The following is a 17840-nucleotide window of genomic DNA, read 5'->3' as shown; positions in this document are numbered from 1 at the left end:
CTCCGCAGATTCCTAACTTTAATTCTTGAACGAATAGTCTTGAATCCTATTTATTAACAGGAATTCAACCATTCTTTATTTTAAAAACTTGCCATGGTATTCTGATCTACCATTTAGTCCCACTCATCTGCTATTTCCCCTTAGCCCTGCAGATTTTGCCATTTCAAGTATATATCCAATTCCCTTTTGAAAGTTACTATTTAATGTTTCCACCACTTTCAGGCAGTGTATTCCAGATCATAATTCAGTGTCAAAAAAAAATTCTCATCTCCCCTCTGGTTCTTTTTCCAATTACCTTAAATCTGTGTCCTCTGGTTACTGACCTTCCTACGAGTGGAAAGTTTCTCCTTATTCACTCTATCAAAACCCTTCATAATTAAATCTCCCCATAGACCTTCTCTGCTCTAAGGAGAACAATCCCAGCTTCTCTAGTCTCTCCACACAATTGAAGTCCCTCATCCCAGTTATCCTGCTAGTAAATCTCCTCCGCACTCTTGACATCCTTCCTAAAATGTGGTGCCCAGAATTGGACACCGTACTCCAGCTGAGGCCTAACCAGTGCATTATAAGTTTAGAAATCCTTCCCGACAAGAACTTATTTGGGAGCCTGGCAACAAATTGCGTACATATTGACAAATTCTCATTGGAGTAAAGATTGTGAACTACATGCTTAAAATGATTTAAAAAATAAACTCAGTGCAGGACCAGCTGATTGCTCTGTTAGTTGAGCTTAGCCAGGGCAGCTGTTTGAATGCTACAATTGGCCGTGGTACTTGTAGGTTGGGGAGGGGGAAATGAACTAGGGTTCCTTGCCCTGACTCCTTTCACTGGCTGTGTGAGTGTTGGGTAGGGACAGGATCAGCCTCAGCTTTGCTGACCCCCCCACAATTCAACAATGCCACTTGGGCAATGTGCTAGAAGATGATTACCTGTGCAACCAAACTTCAGCAAGGAGTCAACGAAGGTAGAGGAATCCATGACAATTTGGATGTTTGCATTAATGCCAAAACATTGCTTCAAGTCTTCATTGTATATTGTGCATTAAATGTTTTAAGGTGCAATATTTTAATGGTAAATTAATTTTCTTAACAGACTTACAAAAAACACAAGTTCCTTTGTTTAGGTAGTTCTTTATTGTCACTAAAGCATAAGGCAGTATTTTACTAAAAGGAGATATATGCTACAAGACACGGTAGCATGCCTTTCAAGATAGTCTGGTACACAAAGCAGCAGAATGACCAAGGTGACGATAGTAGTTCACATACCTAAACCCTTGCATAAGGTGGGAGGATGCAGCACTGTTTAGCCTCCAGTACATTAAAACTGCTTTACAGCATACCTGGAATAGGACGGGAACTCATTTACTGTCTGCATATCTGAAACCATCCAGCAATATTGCATCTTCCAATACTGTAACATTTTTACTGTGCAATAAAAGCTGTCCTGAAAAACAGACGGGGGTTTAATTTCCTCTGTTTCTGCGACACCTGTAATGTGTTTGTGCAAATTTCTGTGTGCAGTTTACTCAGCCAAAATAGCACAGCAGAAATCTATGCACGTTAATAGTTATGCTAAAAGTAGCACGGAGAGGAAATTGAACCCATTGTTAAGCACTAATGGTTTTGGAGATAACTCTTCCCTCTGAATGACTTGAAATCTTTCGAGTAAGTTTTAAGGTGTTACATTTTTGTAGCTACAGTATCAATCCAAAGCCAACGGGTACCTTGTTTATATTTCCCGGCTACAATTCACACACTCAGGATCAACAGAACTCTACATAAATACGCAACAGCTCTCAGCTGTTTAAATTATGAGAGTTTTTGAGACGGTATCCCCCTCACAGCACTTCATAATCTTGAATTGATACTACACTGGAGTTGCACGAAAATTGTAAGCCTGCTGTAAGAGGGTCTCACACCCCTCTGAAGTCCAGTTATAGTGTCGCTTTTACATTGCTGAGAAGTGCGCCGCCGTTTAGTGACTTCAGTCCTGGAAACGCAATGAATCTAGTTAAATCTTGATTTTGTGCAAGATAGGAATTAGGTTGGAAAGCAGTTATGCTCTTTTTAAATCCCATCAGGAACTATTATTGTGTCTGTGGAAGACAATTACTTGTAGAAATAAACATGCAAAACTAGAATTCCCAACAAGTACCCAAATGTAAACTGCATGGAAAAAAACTTCAACTTTCCCAACCGATTTCAGCTTGCAACTCCTCAGCAATGCACATCACTCCTCTTTTCTCCTTTGTTTTACATCTGTGGTATTTTGCACTCTGCTCTGACGTTCTTCTACATCTCTCAAAAGTAGGAAAGACCCTGCAATAGGTTTTGGCCTCATTACTTGGCACAAGTGCTGGAAACATTCATCTATATGGTACTTAGCTTTTCAGTGCAGTAACTTTTAACTCTCAATCCCTGTGAAATGCTTAAGACGGATACTGTAAACTGCAACGTTCTGATGGTGTGCCAATAAATTTGTACTGCAGCTCAACCGCTACATTATCTTGCACAGATGACTTACAAATGTTCACAGTAGCTATTCAAAGTATTAGAGAAAGACTTGTCATAATCAGCAGTATTTTATAATGAACACAGCATACACATATGCCTCTATTTTCATCAGTTTAGTCTGATCCAGCCACAGGGCACAATTACACTTATAAACACTTTTTAAAAAGGAAATTTCCATACAATTATTGTAATACCATATAGCTGTGCTATTTTAAATTTTATAAGAAAACATCAATTTATTAAACATCTGGCAACAATAAATGGATTTTCAATTACAGTTGAGTATTCTGCTTTGATAACACAAATTTCATAATGGTAACAGACATGCAGTGAGGATGCCTGGCTATTTAAAAAAAAAAAGCAATACAATCAATAATTTGCTTTAGAAAGTTTCAGTCTGTTTAATAACCACTCCAATATATCATCTAGGATCGGGGAAGAATAATGCAGAATTTGCCTACATGTGCAATAGTTTCCTGAGAACAAAAATTACTGATCTATAGGCTAAAAGTTTAGCTCGATTTTTAAAAATCTAACAGCAGCAGAAATAAAGTGGGTGAAGTAGTGATTTACAGGGCTGAAGTGCATTGAAAGACATCCAAACTTCCAAGGTACAAGGCCAGATTATGGCTGGTACATTTTGTTTGTTTTGGAATGATAAATCAATTATTCATGCAAGTGCCAAACTTTCTGGATCTCACAGATCCAATCAGAGGCTTCAAACAAGTCAAATCTGCTGTGGCTTTTACAGAAGCTGCCATGGAATTAGTTTGACCACGTGACTTCTAATCCAAAGGTTATGGGACAGTTAATTTCCATTTATGCTCTTTAGGGTTACAGGATAACATAAATCCAGAAATACAACAGCAGAGCATATCATACTTCTTTGTAGTAGTAAGACGACAATTTGTGAGAATTAAATCCAAGCTGCTAAAACAAATGACCTCCCAATTAAAAGCAATTATACCCAGGATTTACATTCCACTTACTAGTATATGAAAGTTTACAAATATTACAATTGTATTATTGCATTCTATTTTTAAAAGAGGGCAACTGGTTCCATACACTACCAGCTATTTTTCTGTTTTACAAATAAATATGTTCCATAAAAATCTGTTCCATAACCTTTGTCTTAGATTAACTGATTTGAGGAAGGATCAAACCAGTCATAAGTGCATCTCTCACCCAGGGAAAGTTAGAAGTTGCACAAAAACAATACATCAAAAATGTTGAGGTTTACAAGCCGTACTGACAGTATTCGGAATACCTTAGTCTGAAATGTAAGCCTTGTGTACTTATTGTAAGGATAGTTTAAACTTCAAATTTGAAATGTTCACATTAGCTATACCTTGAGCAACAGCACCTCACTTGCTTGAATGCCATAAATACTAAATAGGAATAATCTTTGTTTAGTCACGAGATTTTTGCCTATGAGTGCGCATGTCATGTATGGATATGTTGCAGGTGACTGACCCTGAGAAATGCTTTTGGGGATGATCCAATTTTTTTTTTAAAGCTATTAGAATTATTCCTGTTGGGCAATGATTGACTATAGAATCTCAATGCATAGCTGCTTTTAATCCTTTTCAATCACAAAGTTTTTTTTGGAGATGGCAATGAGCTCAAACAGATAAACGTATCTAAAATCAGGTGTGTAATGTTCTGGTAACCTTGTCAGTGTTCAGGTATGTAATAAAGGGCATGTGAACAAAACCAATAGGCAAACATGTGTCTAGGACCATGTCTTTTTGAAATGGTCCTGGACACACTTTGTTCACACATTCAAACGGTGCAAATATCTCATTTCTTCCCCTCCCCCTTCCTCTTGCATTTTAACACCATCAGTCATCCATGGAAACACATATATTCCTACTCCCAATGCAACTGTTTGAGGAATGTGGAAAATGTTATAAGGTGGCATATTTATCTCTTTTTGGCTCAAGTCTTTTGCATAGGACAGCACACAAACCAAGATTGGGGAAAGCATGCATGCTCAGCGCACAGTACCACATCATTCACTACCTTCAGTAAATAAATACACTCATTACTAGGCAAATCCCTTAGCCTGGAGGTTCAAGCCTTACATTTAAAAAAATAATCCACACAATTTAACTTGCATCAACTTGCCTTCTATAAAAATTGCATATACAAATCCAACTATATTCTCTAAATTAAGTTCTCTAAGTTTGCTTAACAAATTGTGATGTAATACTATGGTGACCACACTATAGCAGATAATCAATTATTTTGATCTGTGCAGCAGGTGCTTTGCAAATGTGTCTCTATCTCTGTCTTGCCTAGCTAGCGGGTTTCCTAAAAACAAAATGCAGCAAGTTATGGGTACAAAATGGTTATCTCCCAAAGTTTTGGTGCAAAAGTAATCATGATTACTGCATGCTTAAATGGCAGCCTTTACTGTCTGGTGGGTCTATTGCTGGACAGGGAAGAAAGCTGCCTCACTATTTAGTAAACGCAGAGTAACAGTTACTAGCAAGCTGTGAATGAGTTAACATTCCATCCACCCCTATGAAAATGTATGGTTGGGAAAGATGATTATTGAGCAGCCATCTCTTTCCACAGGGGAAAAAGCAAGGGGGCAGATTGTGCTCCAGACAAGAAGGTAACCTGAGTTAACTGAACTCTTAATGATCCTTAGCTCAGTAGGAAGAAAAGAAGCTGATGCGTCTAGATAGTCAAATTTGTATGTTGTCATCGCATGATGTTAGTGCCAAGCACCATCCTTGTTGGGTGTAAATATACTAAGAAACCTTGGGCACATTTTTCAAATCAAATACAGTTGATACTATTTTAATCCACCTAAAAAATTTCCCCTGGAGCAAGGTTTACACTCAGGCAATTCTACAAATGGCCAAGGCTCTAAAGTGCAAGGAGTAAAATGGGTAGAGCTAAACTGAGCTAGTCCTGCATCTACTGCAGCTCCTTCAATAATAATCAGCAGCAACATAAAGTCACCTCTGCCTTGGGTTGTGGCCTGGGAGCTTAGTTTTGGTCAAAGCATACCCAGTTCAAAAGAAGTCATGTCACTCCTGAATTATAGAAGTGTGTTTTTTAAAAATCTTTGTAACCCTCGAGTTTGTACAATAAGAATTTTCTGTGCGTAGTGGTAGAATTCTTTTTCTCTATAACTGGTGCCCATGACGTTAAGTCTGGAGCAACGAGAGGTACACTGGAATATGATGTCATTTCACTTTTTTTGCCTTTGCACCAATGCTAATAAGAACAGTAAAATTACTAGTGGTTAAAATGTCAATATTCTGTAAATTGTTTTTCATTTAAATTGTTTCAGAAAGTACTGAAAACTTTTGAAACCTGGTACATGATTGACCGTGCACTGGGATTTAGGAAAAGGTGGCATGTATTTTGAATTGTCAGCTGTATGTAGCAGCATTATGCATAATTTAGTGGCTACCCAAACTCTTACAGTTGATTTCTTATAAAAATTTGATCTAGCACATATAACCAACACACGAGTATGAGGTGATTATGTATACCACACAAAAGTTTGGCTATAAACCTGATAAATTCTGATGGTCTAGAGTGCACTTGGGCTACATTTCAGATTTAACTGCTGCAGGTTTTGAAACGATCTGTATGGCAGAATTGATTCAAAGCAACCACATGGGAATTCAGGCCAGATCTGCAAATCAAACACCTAAAGTTATAAACCACCTAAAGAGGAAAGTAACCCAAGAACTGAAAGAAAGTGCAGAAATTAAATGGGAGTGTGAATTACTGGTTTAACTGAATTAGGGAAGTTTTGATGTTTTTCCATGGCAAGCGCAATGGCCATTGGTCAGTACTGCTTATAACATGACTTTAACAAACTCAACCTAATTACAAAATTAAAACGCATCATATAACACAATTTGTGAGGGCATGAATCCATTTTCTAGTTTGTTTTCTCTTTCCCTAGGTATACATAAATTGCAGCCAAGATGGCAGATTAGTTGGGTCTAAATTCCGATCTGTACGGATGTAAAAGACTGTTCATCGTCCTTCTAACCTCTGGACCACAAACCAGAATAATTAAATTAGGGGACATGACCAGAATGCGTGGAGAGTAGGCCCTCCTGGCCATAGTCCGTGCACTATTTATTGGAGGGGGTGAAATTCACATGAGCGAGTAGTATGTATCTGGAAATTGAATGGTTGTGCCTCTTGTTTGCTGATCTGGGTCTTATTCCAACCTCATCGAGGCCTTTGGGTTGTCTGATTTGGAGTTGAATATGCTGGATCAAGTGCTTGACAGCTCTCTGAGATTGGGGAAATGCCTAGCTGTGTGGCCTGCTACACAATGACTTCCCACCCCTGGAAAATAACTAGACCTGTATGAGAAACTAGGTGACTAAGCAGCAATACTTTGTTCAAGGCGTGGCAAAGGACAACCTTTCTCCCCCCCGCCCCCCAACCCCAAAAGGCACAATATCTCAAATATGTAGAGCCATGCAAAGTATACTTCCTGCAAACTCGGTGTGGGAGGGGGAGGGAATTCATTAACTCAACTAAATACGCAAACATTTTAAAACTTCAACAATTCCAGGAGTTTCTGAATTCTAACTAAGGAGAACAGTAAAGCTCCACTTTTAGCTGAGATCTTCGAAATGTTGCAAGCATTTTTGCAGTCAGTGATGAGGCAAGACAATTTCGAAACTAATGGCTTGTATTTGTAAGTAGACAATACACGTTCTGTTTTGAATTGACTTGTCACTAAATATCAATGACGTTAACTCAAGAACATAAGAACATAAGAAATAGGAGCAGGAGTAGGCCAATCGGCCCCTCGAGCCTGCTCTGCCATTCAATAAGATCATGGCTGATCTGATCCTAACCGCCAATCTACTATCACAGAACCATCTCCTGAATCTAACAGAATTAGACACACGAAATAGGAGCATTCTTGAATTCTGTCGTTATTTAATTAAAACGACAGGAGTTGGAAGACAGCAGAGGCCTCACTATCGTGAGTGTACACAAATTTTGAGTAATGGTTTAGAGTATGGGAGTGTATAGAAAATCACCAGGCAATCACGATCGATGGTGGTGGCAGGGTAAGAATTTGGTGGAGGAAACATGGAATCATGAACATATTCCTAAATGTTGGGTTGTCTATGTTCCCTATTTTTTTTTTCTTTGGTAGTTTTTGGTATTTAAAGCTGCTGCTCTGATTTTAAAATAATAATACATTTTGGAATACACGTTGGGATTTACTTTTTGTAACTTGGTTAAATTCAGTCAGTTTGATTCCAAATTTCTTGACTTGAGTTTAAGTCCACAATTCCCAGATAAATTGCTGGAGTTCACTTGTTTACTGGCTTGAAATTGTACAGAGTACAACTAAGTGACAGAAAATGGGGTCAGGTATACACCAAAGGCTTTAAAACTTAGGATTTGTAATTAATTTTGCCTTAAACATACCTGAGAAATAAGCTCAGAATCAATGTCTAAAGAGTGCCTAAGCATTTTGTAACTATGCCATCGAAATCCTTTTTTGAGTTATGTATGGATCATATGAAATATTCAGAAACTGGTTCTACAACTCTGGTTCTGAGGTTTCTCCATTAGAGCAAATTGTCTTTGGTTATTAGCTAACTTAATCAAACAAATATTTATCAACTCTATAAAATCTACTGCACCTTTTTTAATTCTAGTAATTTTAGGTACATGTACAGTGAATTGGAAAGCATGACTGCAGCAACATTTTTTTGATTGCTGTATCTAGAGTCATTCTATTAGTGCTGTGATTACTGTTGGCTCCAATAACAAATGAAGGATTTAGATGACCTGTCTCTCTAGATCAACTGAAGGAAGACCCTGTAGGATGCTGTATGGACAAGTTTTCCCACTCAATTCCTAACCCGTCCATACAAAATGCCATGCATTTTCATTAATATTGCTGTGGTAAAATGATAGATACATTAACAACTATATTATATTAGGCTTCTTTAATGATTAAGAAGCAACATTGATGCTTTTGTTGAAGGTATGATTTTTTTTTGCTTTGGGTACATGTTGACTTTACAGTAAAATCTGGCGTATGTACGAGTGCATGCTCTCTTTTCCCCCTCTGCCACCAGAGTAGATGTTTAATTGTGGCTGTAATTTTTTTTAAATATTTGGACTGCTCGAGTGATTTTATTAGGACAATAACTGCCAGTACATTTGATCTTTTGGTATAACTGTGATTGCGACCCGCCACGATTTTAGAAGTACTATTTTTTTATTGTATAAGGCTGTTGAATTGATTAGTATATAAAAGATGTCTGAGGAAGCCAAGTAACTGCCGTTTCCCTCCCTAACTATACTAGTAACCATGTGGTTGCTGGCATGGGTTATCTGCTTGCTTATGTATCTGAACAAATGTGTTCATATGTTGAAACAGTTGCTGTTCAGGCAGTGTTCGTGTCCTGCTGTGGTCAGTTTGTGCATCTCCAGGCCACTCAACAGTAGCAAAGCTGTCTCCATGCAAGGCAAACAAAAATAATCAACTTAATGCAGTCTCTCAAGCTCTGAAATAATACAAGGAACTTACATCTCCCTGAATATAAATAAATCTGCACCACACCACACCACATACGTACCGTTCAAGCTGCTGCTGTACCAAGGCCAAATAAAGCACTACTGAGGAATTTGATGAGTTGTGCTCAAATTCGCGTCTCTCCTGCCCACAGTAAAGAGTGATTTTTCCGTCGTTTAGTGTGTGTGTGCGTATACCTATATACACTCATTAAAATCCTTCAAGATATCACACATTTTCCGCATCTGCTGTACTGAAGTAGTTATGGCTAAATGCCTGCAATGTGATCCTTTTGACCTCACCAACATAGATTCAATCTAATTTAGTCTTTTTAAAAAAATTTCCCACCATTTAAAAAAAATGTTTTGTGATTTCTTTAGGTCAGATATAGTAATCTTTTAACAATTTTCACCAGCATGCTCCCTGTTAACAAGAATGCATTTGATAGCTCTGCCGGCGAAGATGTTATTTTAGCATTTTATGAACCAAATGTAGGTTGCTATAATTTCTAGTAATAAAATAGATTTTGTTAATAACTTGCCAGCAGATTTAAGTGCATTAATCCCTAACTTTGTAAACCTTTTCTCTAAACTAGCTGCTTAAATCGATGCTAGCTTACACACAAAAGGAAACTGAGCAAAACATTTAACCTTTACGCTATTGTATTGAGGAATATTTCAAAAGGGACCTGGGTGATTGTAAAAGGTGGCGAACCCAGTTGTAACTTAGGTGTCAGTAACTACAGTATGATACAGGTATCCCCTCTTGTAGGCACACAGTGGGTAGAATGTAGCCACAACGAACTTGCCATCGAACATTCTTCCAGTCAGCATCTGCTGGGCTATTTTGCAGTCACCAGCACTTCTGAATTCAACAAAAACCTAGTTTTTAAAGAAGAAAGAGAATCAGGGTCTAACATTTCATTTTTTTAAAAACCGTATTATTTACTTTTGCATTTCATGCATCATCTTGGCAGCAGCTATATTGCCATCTCCTCTTGAAGAAATGTATTTACAGTAATTGAAACTGAATCTTGTTGAGGATTCACCTTTTCTGTTATTAGTAACTGCTTGACAAACTTAAGATGGAGTTAGATTGCTCTTGTCGATTTGTATTTAAGTAAGATAACTGTAAAACATCACAAATGTTAATACATTCTTTTTCATCCCATGGAGAAGATATAACCCAGAAATGTTATCTATCTAAAGTGACACCAATCCTGAGTCTCATTCTTTAAACTAATATAGGGAATTCAGAAGAAACTTCCTTACTTAGAGAGTGGAACTCGCTACCACGGGGAGTGGTTGAAGCGAATAGTATAGTTGCATTTAAGGGGAGGCTAGATAAGCATATGAGGGAAAAGGAAATAGAGGGTTATGTTGATAGAGTTAGATGAAGAAGGGTGGGAGGAAGCTTGAGTGGAGCATAACCGCCGGCATGGACTGGTTGGGCCGAATGGCCTGTTTCTGTGCTGTATATTCTATGCAATATAAAACCATATATTTTTCCTGTAATGTGCATTAAACTGTTGCCCAATCCAACTTTTACTGATTAAAAGTTGGATTGAGCAACAGTTTAATGCACGAGATCTGAAAGTTGTGCACAGCCCTGGTTTAAGAAGTACCTTGTATCACATCTATATATATAAATCGGTACTTCTGTCATTCTGTCTTTCTGTCATTCTGTCTGTCATTGCCTGTGCGTCTGTCGGGCTATGCGCTCGAAAGTTACAGGGCGTACCTACGCGCGCGTTACCTCCAAAGAAAGCTTACGCTTCCGAGACGGTTTTAAGCGTATTTACTTTTCGGTCAGACGAAAATTGTTCGTGCCTTATGCAAAAAACCTTCAAAATTAAACTCATTATCTGCTAGCATTCATTGACTGACGTCAAGGTTCCACCAATCCTGTTCCGTCACGATTGACCAATCCTACAGTACGGTCCCCTGATGGTTGGCCAATCGGTGTGTGTGTGGGCGGGACTATTCGTTTTCATCTCGGGGATGTGGCAGCTATTGTTTCACTACCAGCTCTGTTCAGCTTCCAGCTCAAATGACTTCAGCTTCCAGCTAAAACGACTTTGAAAGTTAGTATCTCTTTTAAAAAATAACATAAGATTTACCAAAAACGTTTTATAAGTACTTTCACTTTCATTTTTCAAGCTTTTAAAAGGTAGACAGACAGGGACACAGACAGGGCCCTAAAGCCTGCCACTCGATTTAAAATGTTGCCCAGCACCAGATTCACAAAGGGACACAGACAGGGCCCCAAAGCCTGGCACTCGATTTAAACCGCCTGCCCCAAAACAGCCCTGGCAACGCCGGGCTCTCCAGCTAGTTTTATATAATATAAAATGCATATATCTGGTTTTTAAATTAGCATGCAGTCGAACTTCACTATAACGAACCCCCTTGGAACTGGTAGAGAAGATAGTTATATCAGGATGTTCATTATAGTAGGGTTTGGAGATTTGCTGCCTCAGGTAAATGAAGAACTAACCAATTTAACTTGAACATTTTTTTAAAAACAGAATAAAATTATTACACAGTGTGGATTGCTTCATATTAGTGTTTTTTCTCAATGCACGCTGTTTCTATTTTGTTCATCAGTACAAAAAGGTCCTCCGTTCCAGATAATAATGAAGTTTTGCACAGTTGCGACTGCCTTTCTGAACTCATCCAGTGAAGGGATAACTAGTTCTGTGCTTTCCACATTCTTGTCACCAGTAGTTTCCTCATCCTTTCCCGACACAAGGTCACTGATTGATGACTTACAGAATATCCATGTGGATTTTTTTTTTACTCATGCACTCTATCATCTCCCTTAGTAGTAACTTACCAGGATTTGAAGCACTGAATAACACTCTACTCCATTGGCAGTGGAACATTGTTGCATTGAAGGGAAAAAGTGCATGGTAATTGCTTTCAGGTCATTAACTTCGGATGCACAAGGGCATTGTCGATGAAAACGGGTTATATTAGCCTCAGCTTGAATTCCATCATTGTATTCAGGTAGTTCCTGCTTAAATGTTCATTGTAGTGGGTCAGTTTTATTGAAAAAATCAGGTCTTGCCATTGGGTTTGTTATAATCAGGGTTCAATATGGTGAAGTAATACTTTAACTATCATAAAATATGAGGTATTGGAGGGGCAATGGGTTTGCATCTTTTGCCTCTGGGTCTGAATCCAATCCAGGCTAAGGGGACAGAAGTCTGACTACCTTTCTTCCTTGAATGGAATTATCTCCACATAACTGCAGAAGCACCTGACCCCTGACAGAATTTCTCAGTGGCTAGATAGGGGCAGAGGTCAGGAGGAAATGGCTTCCGCCCCAAATTCCTCTTCCTCCCCAGGTTACGCCAATTCCACGCCTATGCTTCGATTCTAAGGCAGACGAAATAGGACTTGTTGGGTGTAATCATGGCATGTGGAGGCTCCTTCCATTTCAAGATCCAATAGAATAAATAATTTAGCTTCCTTCTTTCTGCAGGGGTTCGCAAAATCCCCTAAATCCCTGAAGATCGGAAAATATTGGTCCACATTGTGGACGAAGAATTATGTGATTTTGAATTGCCTCTGGGTTGGAAAATTGTGTGATGTTTTAAAACGTGCCCAGAACCGCAAAAGGCTGCGTCGGGCAGAGCAGCACGTGGACAACACCGGAATCGAGGAACTTCGTGGAAAAATTCGCACACCTTAAGACAGTACATTTTATTAATAAAATTGTTCCCTGGAGTTTGGTGAATCAAAAGGGGTTTTAAAATGGCCATCAGGAAAGAGCATGGCCAGGACAAAAGCAGCTTGGAGTATGTCTGTGAAAAAGTGGGAGGATCAAACAGTGGCAGTCAGACCTGCCAATCAAAGGGAGTTTCCCTTCTCAGAAGCAATCGATGTCTGTTTATTGACATAAGGAATTATCCACTTGAGCAGTAACCGCAGAACAATCGGTTTCTGTTTACACAGAAATCCAAACCCATTCAAAGCCCTTACACACATTGACACACAACGAAACTCCGGAAAAAGGGCCTTTGAAAGAACAGTTGAGAATGAATGGGTTTTTGAATCACCCATTATTCCCTTTTGTTTTAGCCCAGGTGAACTCCGGATGTGGGCGGGTACACTTCGGCCCCAGAAGGTAGACACATCCAAACCACTCCAACCACTTTGAATCAGCCAATCACAGCCTTTCTCTTGTGTATTCGGACTTTTGGGCGCGAATTTTGCACACAGACCTTTTCAGCGCCAAACAGCAGGAGTTGGCAGGATATAAAGGTAGCTCCTGAGAAGTTATCTCTCTCTCACTTCCTTGGACCCCAGGTGAGCAGGTTTCTGACTCCTCAGCAAGGCAATCTAGTAAGGAGTTAGGGGGTGGTAATTTAGGGGAAATTGCTAAGATTGTTTAAATTAACATTGTAGACATTTATCCCTTGTTTTTGTCGTCTGCCTTCCCCCATTTAAGCAATTTTACTGTAATTACTGTGTTCGTGAGGTATAGTTTAAAATTTGATGATAGTTTCTTTAGTTAATAAAAGTTGACTTTCTCACACCCAGACCAGTTGTCCGTTTTAATATATCATTAATTATAAGTCCTCCAGTCAGAACTGGAAGGTGGGGTAGCGATTCGAAACCGCTGTTTGGAAATTGGTTTACAGTGTAGCAGCAAAGGCTGCTGACCAGGTAAATTACCGCAAACCACGGAAAAGATGCCCCCCTACATTTCCAACATCCTCAACATCTTGTAGGAGACTGACTCCGTAAGATCCAGTCTTTTTTGTCTACATAAAATCCTTCCATCAAGAATAGAGCTGCTGATTAATCTGAGGAACAATTCTTTTATTTTTAAAAACATGTTTGTAGGAACAGAGAGATCTGGGGTGGACATACCCAAATCTTTGAAGGTGACAGGACAAGTTCAGAAGACTTTTTAAAAAAACACACAGGATCCTTGGCTTTATAAACAGAAGCATAGAGTACAAAAGCAAGGAAGTTATGCTAAACCTTTATAAATCCCTGGTTGGACCCCAGATGGAGTATTGTGTCTAATTCTGGGCACCACACTTTTGGAAGGATGTCAAGGCCTTAGAGAGGGCACAGAGGAGACTTTACTAGAATGGTACCAGGAATATGGGTCTTCAGTTACTTGGAGAGACTAGAGAAGCTGGGGTTGTTCGCCTCCTTGGAGCAGAGAAGGTTAAGGAGAGATTTCATAGAGGTGTTCAAAATCATGAAGGATTTTGATTGAGTAAGTAAGGAGAAACTGTTTCCAGTGGCAGAAGGGTCAGTAACCACAGGTCAGATTTAAGATAATTGGCACGAGGACCAGAGGCAATGTGAGAATTTTTTTTAATGTAGCGAGTTATGATCTGGAATGTACTGTCTGAAAGGGTGGTGGAAGCAGATTCAATAATAACTTAATAACTTTCAAAAGGGAATTGGACTAATTGGATAGCTCTTTCAAAGCACCGGCACAATGGGCCGAATGGCCTCCTGCGGTTTATGTAGGTTGCTCACTTTATTTCTAAAAAGGTTAGTCCATGATGCAAATATAGAACGAATGGAAAGACTCCTAACCTTGCTGAAGTTTTGTATCTTCTAGGTGGTAATGCAAAATACACTCATCCAGCCCTATTGCCAATCTGTATTCTAATATGACATTCGCAGGATTGTTTCCTGCTGTCAACCTGAGCTTACTCCTGTGGTATGTGAGGGATGCCAGAATGAAGAGTGGGAAAATGCACACTTGTGCAGTAAGACTCATCTTTTTGAGCGAAGGGTCTACTTTTACTTGGAGATACCATTCTATAGAAGTGATATCCTTGACCTTGATGAGCACAAGAATGCATGAGGAGAGAGAAATAGGATTCATGGTTGCTAAAGTTAATTTGATCGAGGCTATAAAACAAATATCTGAATGGTCCAAAGGTTGTCATTCTAGCTCACCTTTGGAGTTTAACAAGTCACTTGCTGAAAGAGGATGGAAACTATCAGAAAGGGAAAACTGCTACAGTTTGCTCATTTTACACCTTCTGTCATTTAGTCCTCAATGAATACCTGTACTGCTTTCACCAGACTCTAGTCCAAGCTGTTCTGCTATCTCATTCAGAAGATTACATTTTCGCCAAGGAAACAACCCTCTCTTACTTTGAAAATAGAGGAAATACATAACACATCAGGGGAAATGTTTACCTGGCCTTTACCAGGATTCTCCTTTGGGACAAGCAGAGACATAACTGGTCCAAACTTCTGACATTCTTCTCTTACATCTTCTACAACATCTGTTTGGAGAAGCAAACTGGATTTTAACTTAAATTCAAATACAGTAATGTCTTTAAAATAATAACTATTCAAGCTGTCCAAGCCAAACCTCATTCGCTTCCAATATTTTAGCACTACTTAATTGTTTAGAAAATATGTACCCACAAGTGAAAAGGGAGATAGCAACTGACCTTCATATTCTTCTTCACTCTGAAGATGACTATCATCAATAACATTGAGTAGTCTCAGCACTGGGGTTGGAAGCATAACCAAATCTTCAATATGAGGTGCTAGTAATGAAAATTAACACAGTGAGGACTTTATTTCAGCTGTAGGTATTGTCACAGTTTTAATTAAGTGTCACAGTTTTAATTAAAAGTGCAAAAGTAAGAAGGTTAATCCTGTTTTTCTGACGTGTGTGTGTGTGTAAAGGAAATTGCACTGGAGCCAAGGAACTTTGAGCATGTGTTGTGAAAGTCAGTCCAAGGGTTCTTCCCAAAAGAAAAGAACATAAGAAACAGGAGCAGGAGTAGGCCAATTGGCCCCTCGAGCCTGCTCCGCCATTCAATAAGATCATGGCTGATCCAATCTTGCCCCAACACCACTTTCCTGCTCTCTCCCCATACCCCTTGACGTTCAAATGTCTGTCAATCTCCGCCTTGAATATATTCAGTGACTCCGCCTCCACAGCTCTCCGGGGTAGAGAATTCCAAAGATTCACGACCCTCCGAGAGAAGAAATTCCTTCTCATCTCCGTCTTAAATGGGCGACCCCTTATTCTGAAACTATGCCCCATCGTTCTAGATGCCCCCACTATGGGAAACGTCCTCTTATCATCCACCCTGTCAATCCCCCTCAGAATCTTATATGTTTCAATAAGATCACCTCTCATTCTTCTAAACTCCAATGAGTATAGGCTCAACCTTTCGTCATACGTCAACCCCTTAATCCCAGGAATCAACCTAGTGAACCTTCTCTGTACTGCCTCCAATGCAAGTATATCCTTCCTTAAATATGGAGACCACAACTGTACGCAGTACTCCAGGGGAAGGAATGGAATGGAAAGCTGTCTCAGAATCACTAGTGAAGCCTTGCAAGGGAAGTCAATGTAGGCTTTTATTGTATGACTGGAAACAGAGATTTGTATTTTTTTTTTGCAGTGACATACTGATGTATACTTGCATGAATTAAATATGCTAATCAGTTCAGTACTCTCAGGCCTGCAAACCCTACTTATTTTGTTTTTTTGGCCTAATTGGCAGGATAGACAAAACAAATGACAATTTTAGACATCTGTTAATAGAAACCGGTTTTCTCCTTCACTTTGTCACCATTGCTCAATATTCTCATCGGTGCTATCTATGGATGGCTATGTAAAAACCGAAGGAACACTGCAGATCCTCCGAGTCTCTTAGCTCCAATGCAATTTGCAATATAATAAAATGTAAACTCTAATGCTATATATCTCTATATAAAATTGTAAAGTTTTGAACTTTGGGCTCGTAAGAACATGCAATACATATAGATTACTGAACTCACCAAAGGGAATGCTGAAGAAAGGGTTGTATAAAGCATGTTCTGCTGTAGTTCTTTGTGCTGGATCATCATGAAGCATACTATAATTTAAATATTGGGAGGGGGAAAAAATTGTCAATATTATTATAAACCGAGTAAATAAACTTTATAAACAACTATCTGCATCTTTTCCGTTGGCTGCGAACAATGATTTTCTTGTATCCAGTGATGGACTCTTATGAATTTCTAATACCACAGTACGAGTTTTTTGAACAAATGTCAGGACTGATATTTTTTAATTGAAAATATCTTCTGTGATATAGCATAATTACTAGAGGGGTGTTGTCATATTGAAACATAGCACTGCTTTAAGAAAGGTATGAAAATACATACAGCTAGTGTAGACTTGCTCCTCCATTATCCAAATGGAAATAAAATCTACTTTAACAAGGAAAAAGTCTTGCTTATGATCAGAAAGGCCTTTTCTGGTCATTTATAATCACCGTTGATGTAAACTTTCACATTTTGGGATTTTTTAATCATTTATTTGCTTCAACTTTGGGACTGAGTTGCATTTAAATCTCTGCATGAGAAAGGTGTCAGAGACACTGCACCTCCGCATCCTGGGGTCAGAATTAACAACAATTCACATTTTATAGCACCTTTTTAATGAGTAAAATGCCCCAAGGCACTTCACAGCAGCATTATCAAACAAAATTTGACACCAGGGTACATAAGGAGATATTAGGGTAGATGACGAAAAGCTTGGTTAAAGAGGTAGGTTTTAAGGCGCAATAAGGTGGCAGATGGAGTATAATGTGAGGTTATTCATTTGGTAGGAAGAATAGAAAAACAGAATATTTTTTAAATGGTGAGAAACTATTAAATGTTGGTATTCAGAGATTTAGATGTCCTCGTATAGGAAACAGAGTTAGCATGCGGGTACACAAGCAATTAGGAAGGCAAATGGCATGTTGGCCTTTATTGCAAGGGGGTTGGAGTACAAGAGTAAGGAAGTCTTGTTAC

General features: G+C 38.9%; 1 protein-coding gene across 1 annotated transcript in view; it reads right to left on the bottom strand.

Annotated features, from left to right (window-relative positions):
• Positions 1-1114: 1114 nt before the first annotated feature.
• uhmk1 (U2AF homology motif (UHM) kinase 1) overlaps positions 1115-17840 on the bottom strand; it is a 29964-nt gene continuing 13238 nt past the window's right edge. Inside the window, exons 5-8 of the mRNA XM_085982278.1 lie at positions 16839-16915; positions 15491-15589; positions 15231-15319; positions 1115-9929 (exon numbers count right to left, since the gene is read on the bottom strand). Coding sequence (XP_085838404.1) covers positions 9774-9929; positions 15231-15319; positions 15491-15589; positions 16839-16915 — 421 coding nt within the window. The 3' untranslated portion in view covers positions 1115-9773. The remainder of the gene's footprint in view (positions 9930-15230; positions 15320-15490; positions 15590-16838; positions 16916-17840) is intronic.

This window comes from Somniosus microcephalus, chromosome 3 (genome assembly GCF_052327205.1).
Source record: "Somniosus microcephalus isolate GS21.2 chromosome 3, FLI_Smic_1.0, whole genome shotgun sequence".
Taxonomy (NCBI): Eukaryota; Metazoa; Chordata; class Chondrichthyes; order Squaliformes; family Somniosidae; genus Somniosus; species Somniosus microcephalus.
This window is presented reverse-complemented; position numbering and strand designations above follow the sequence as displayed.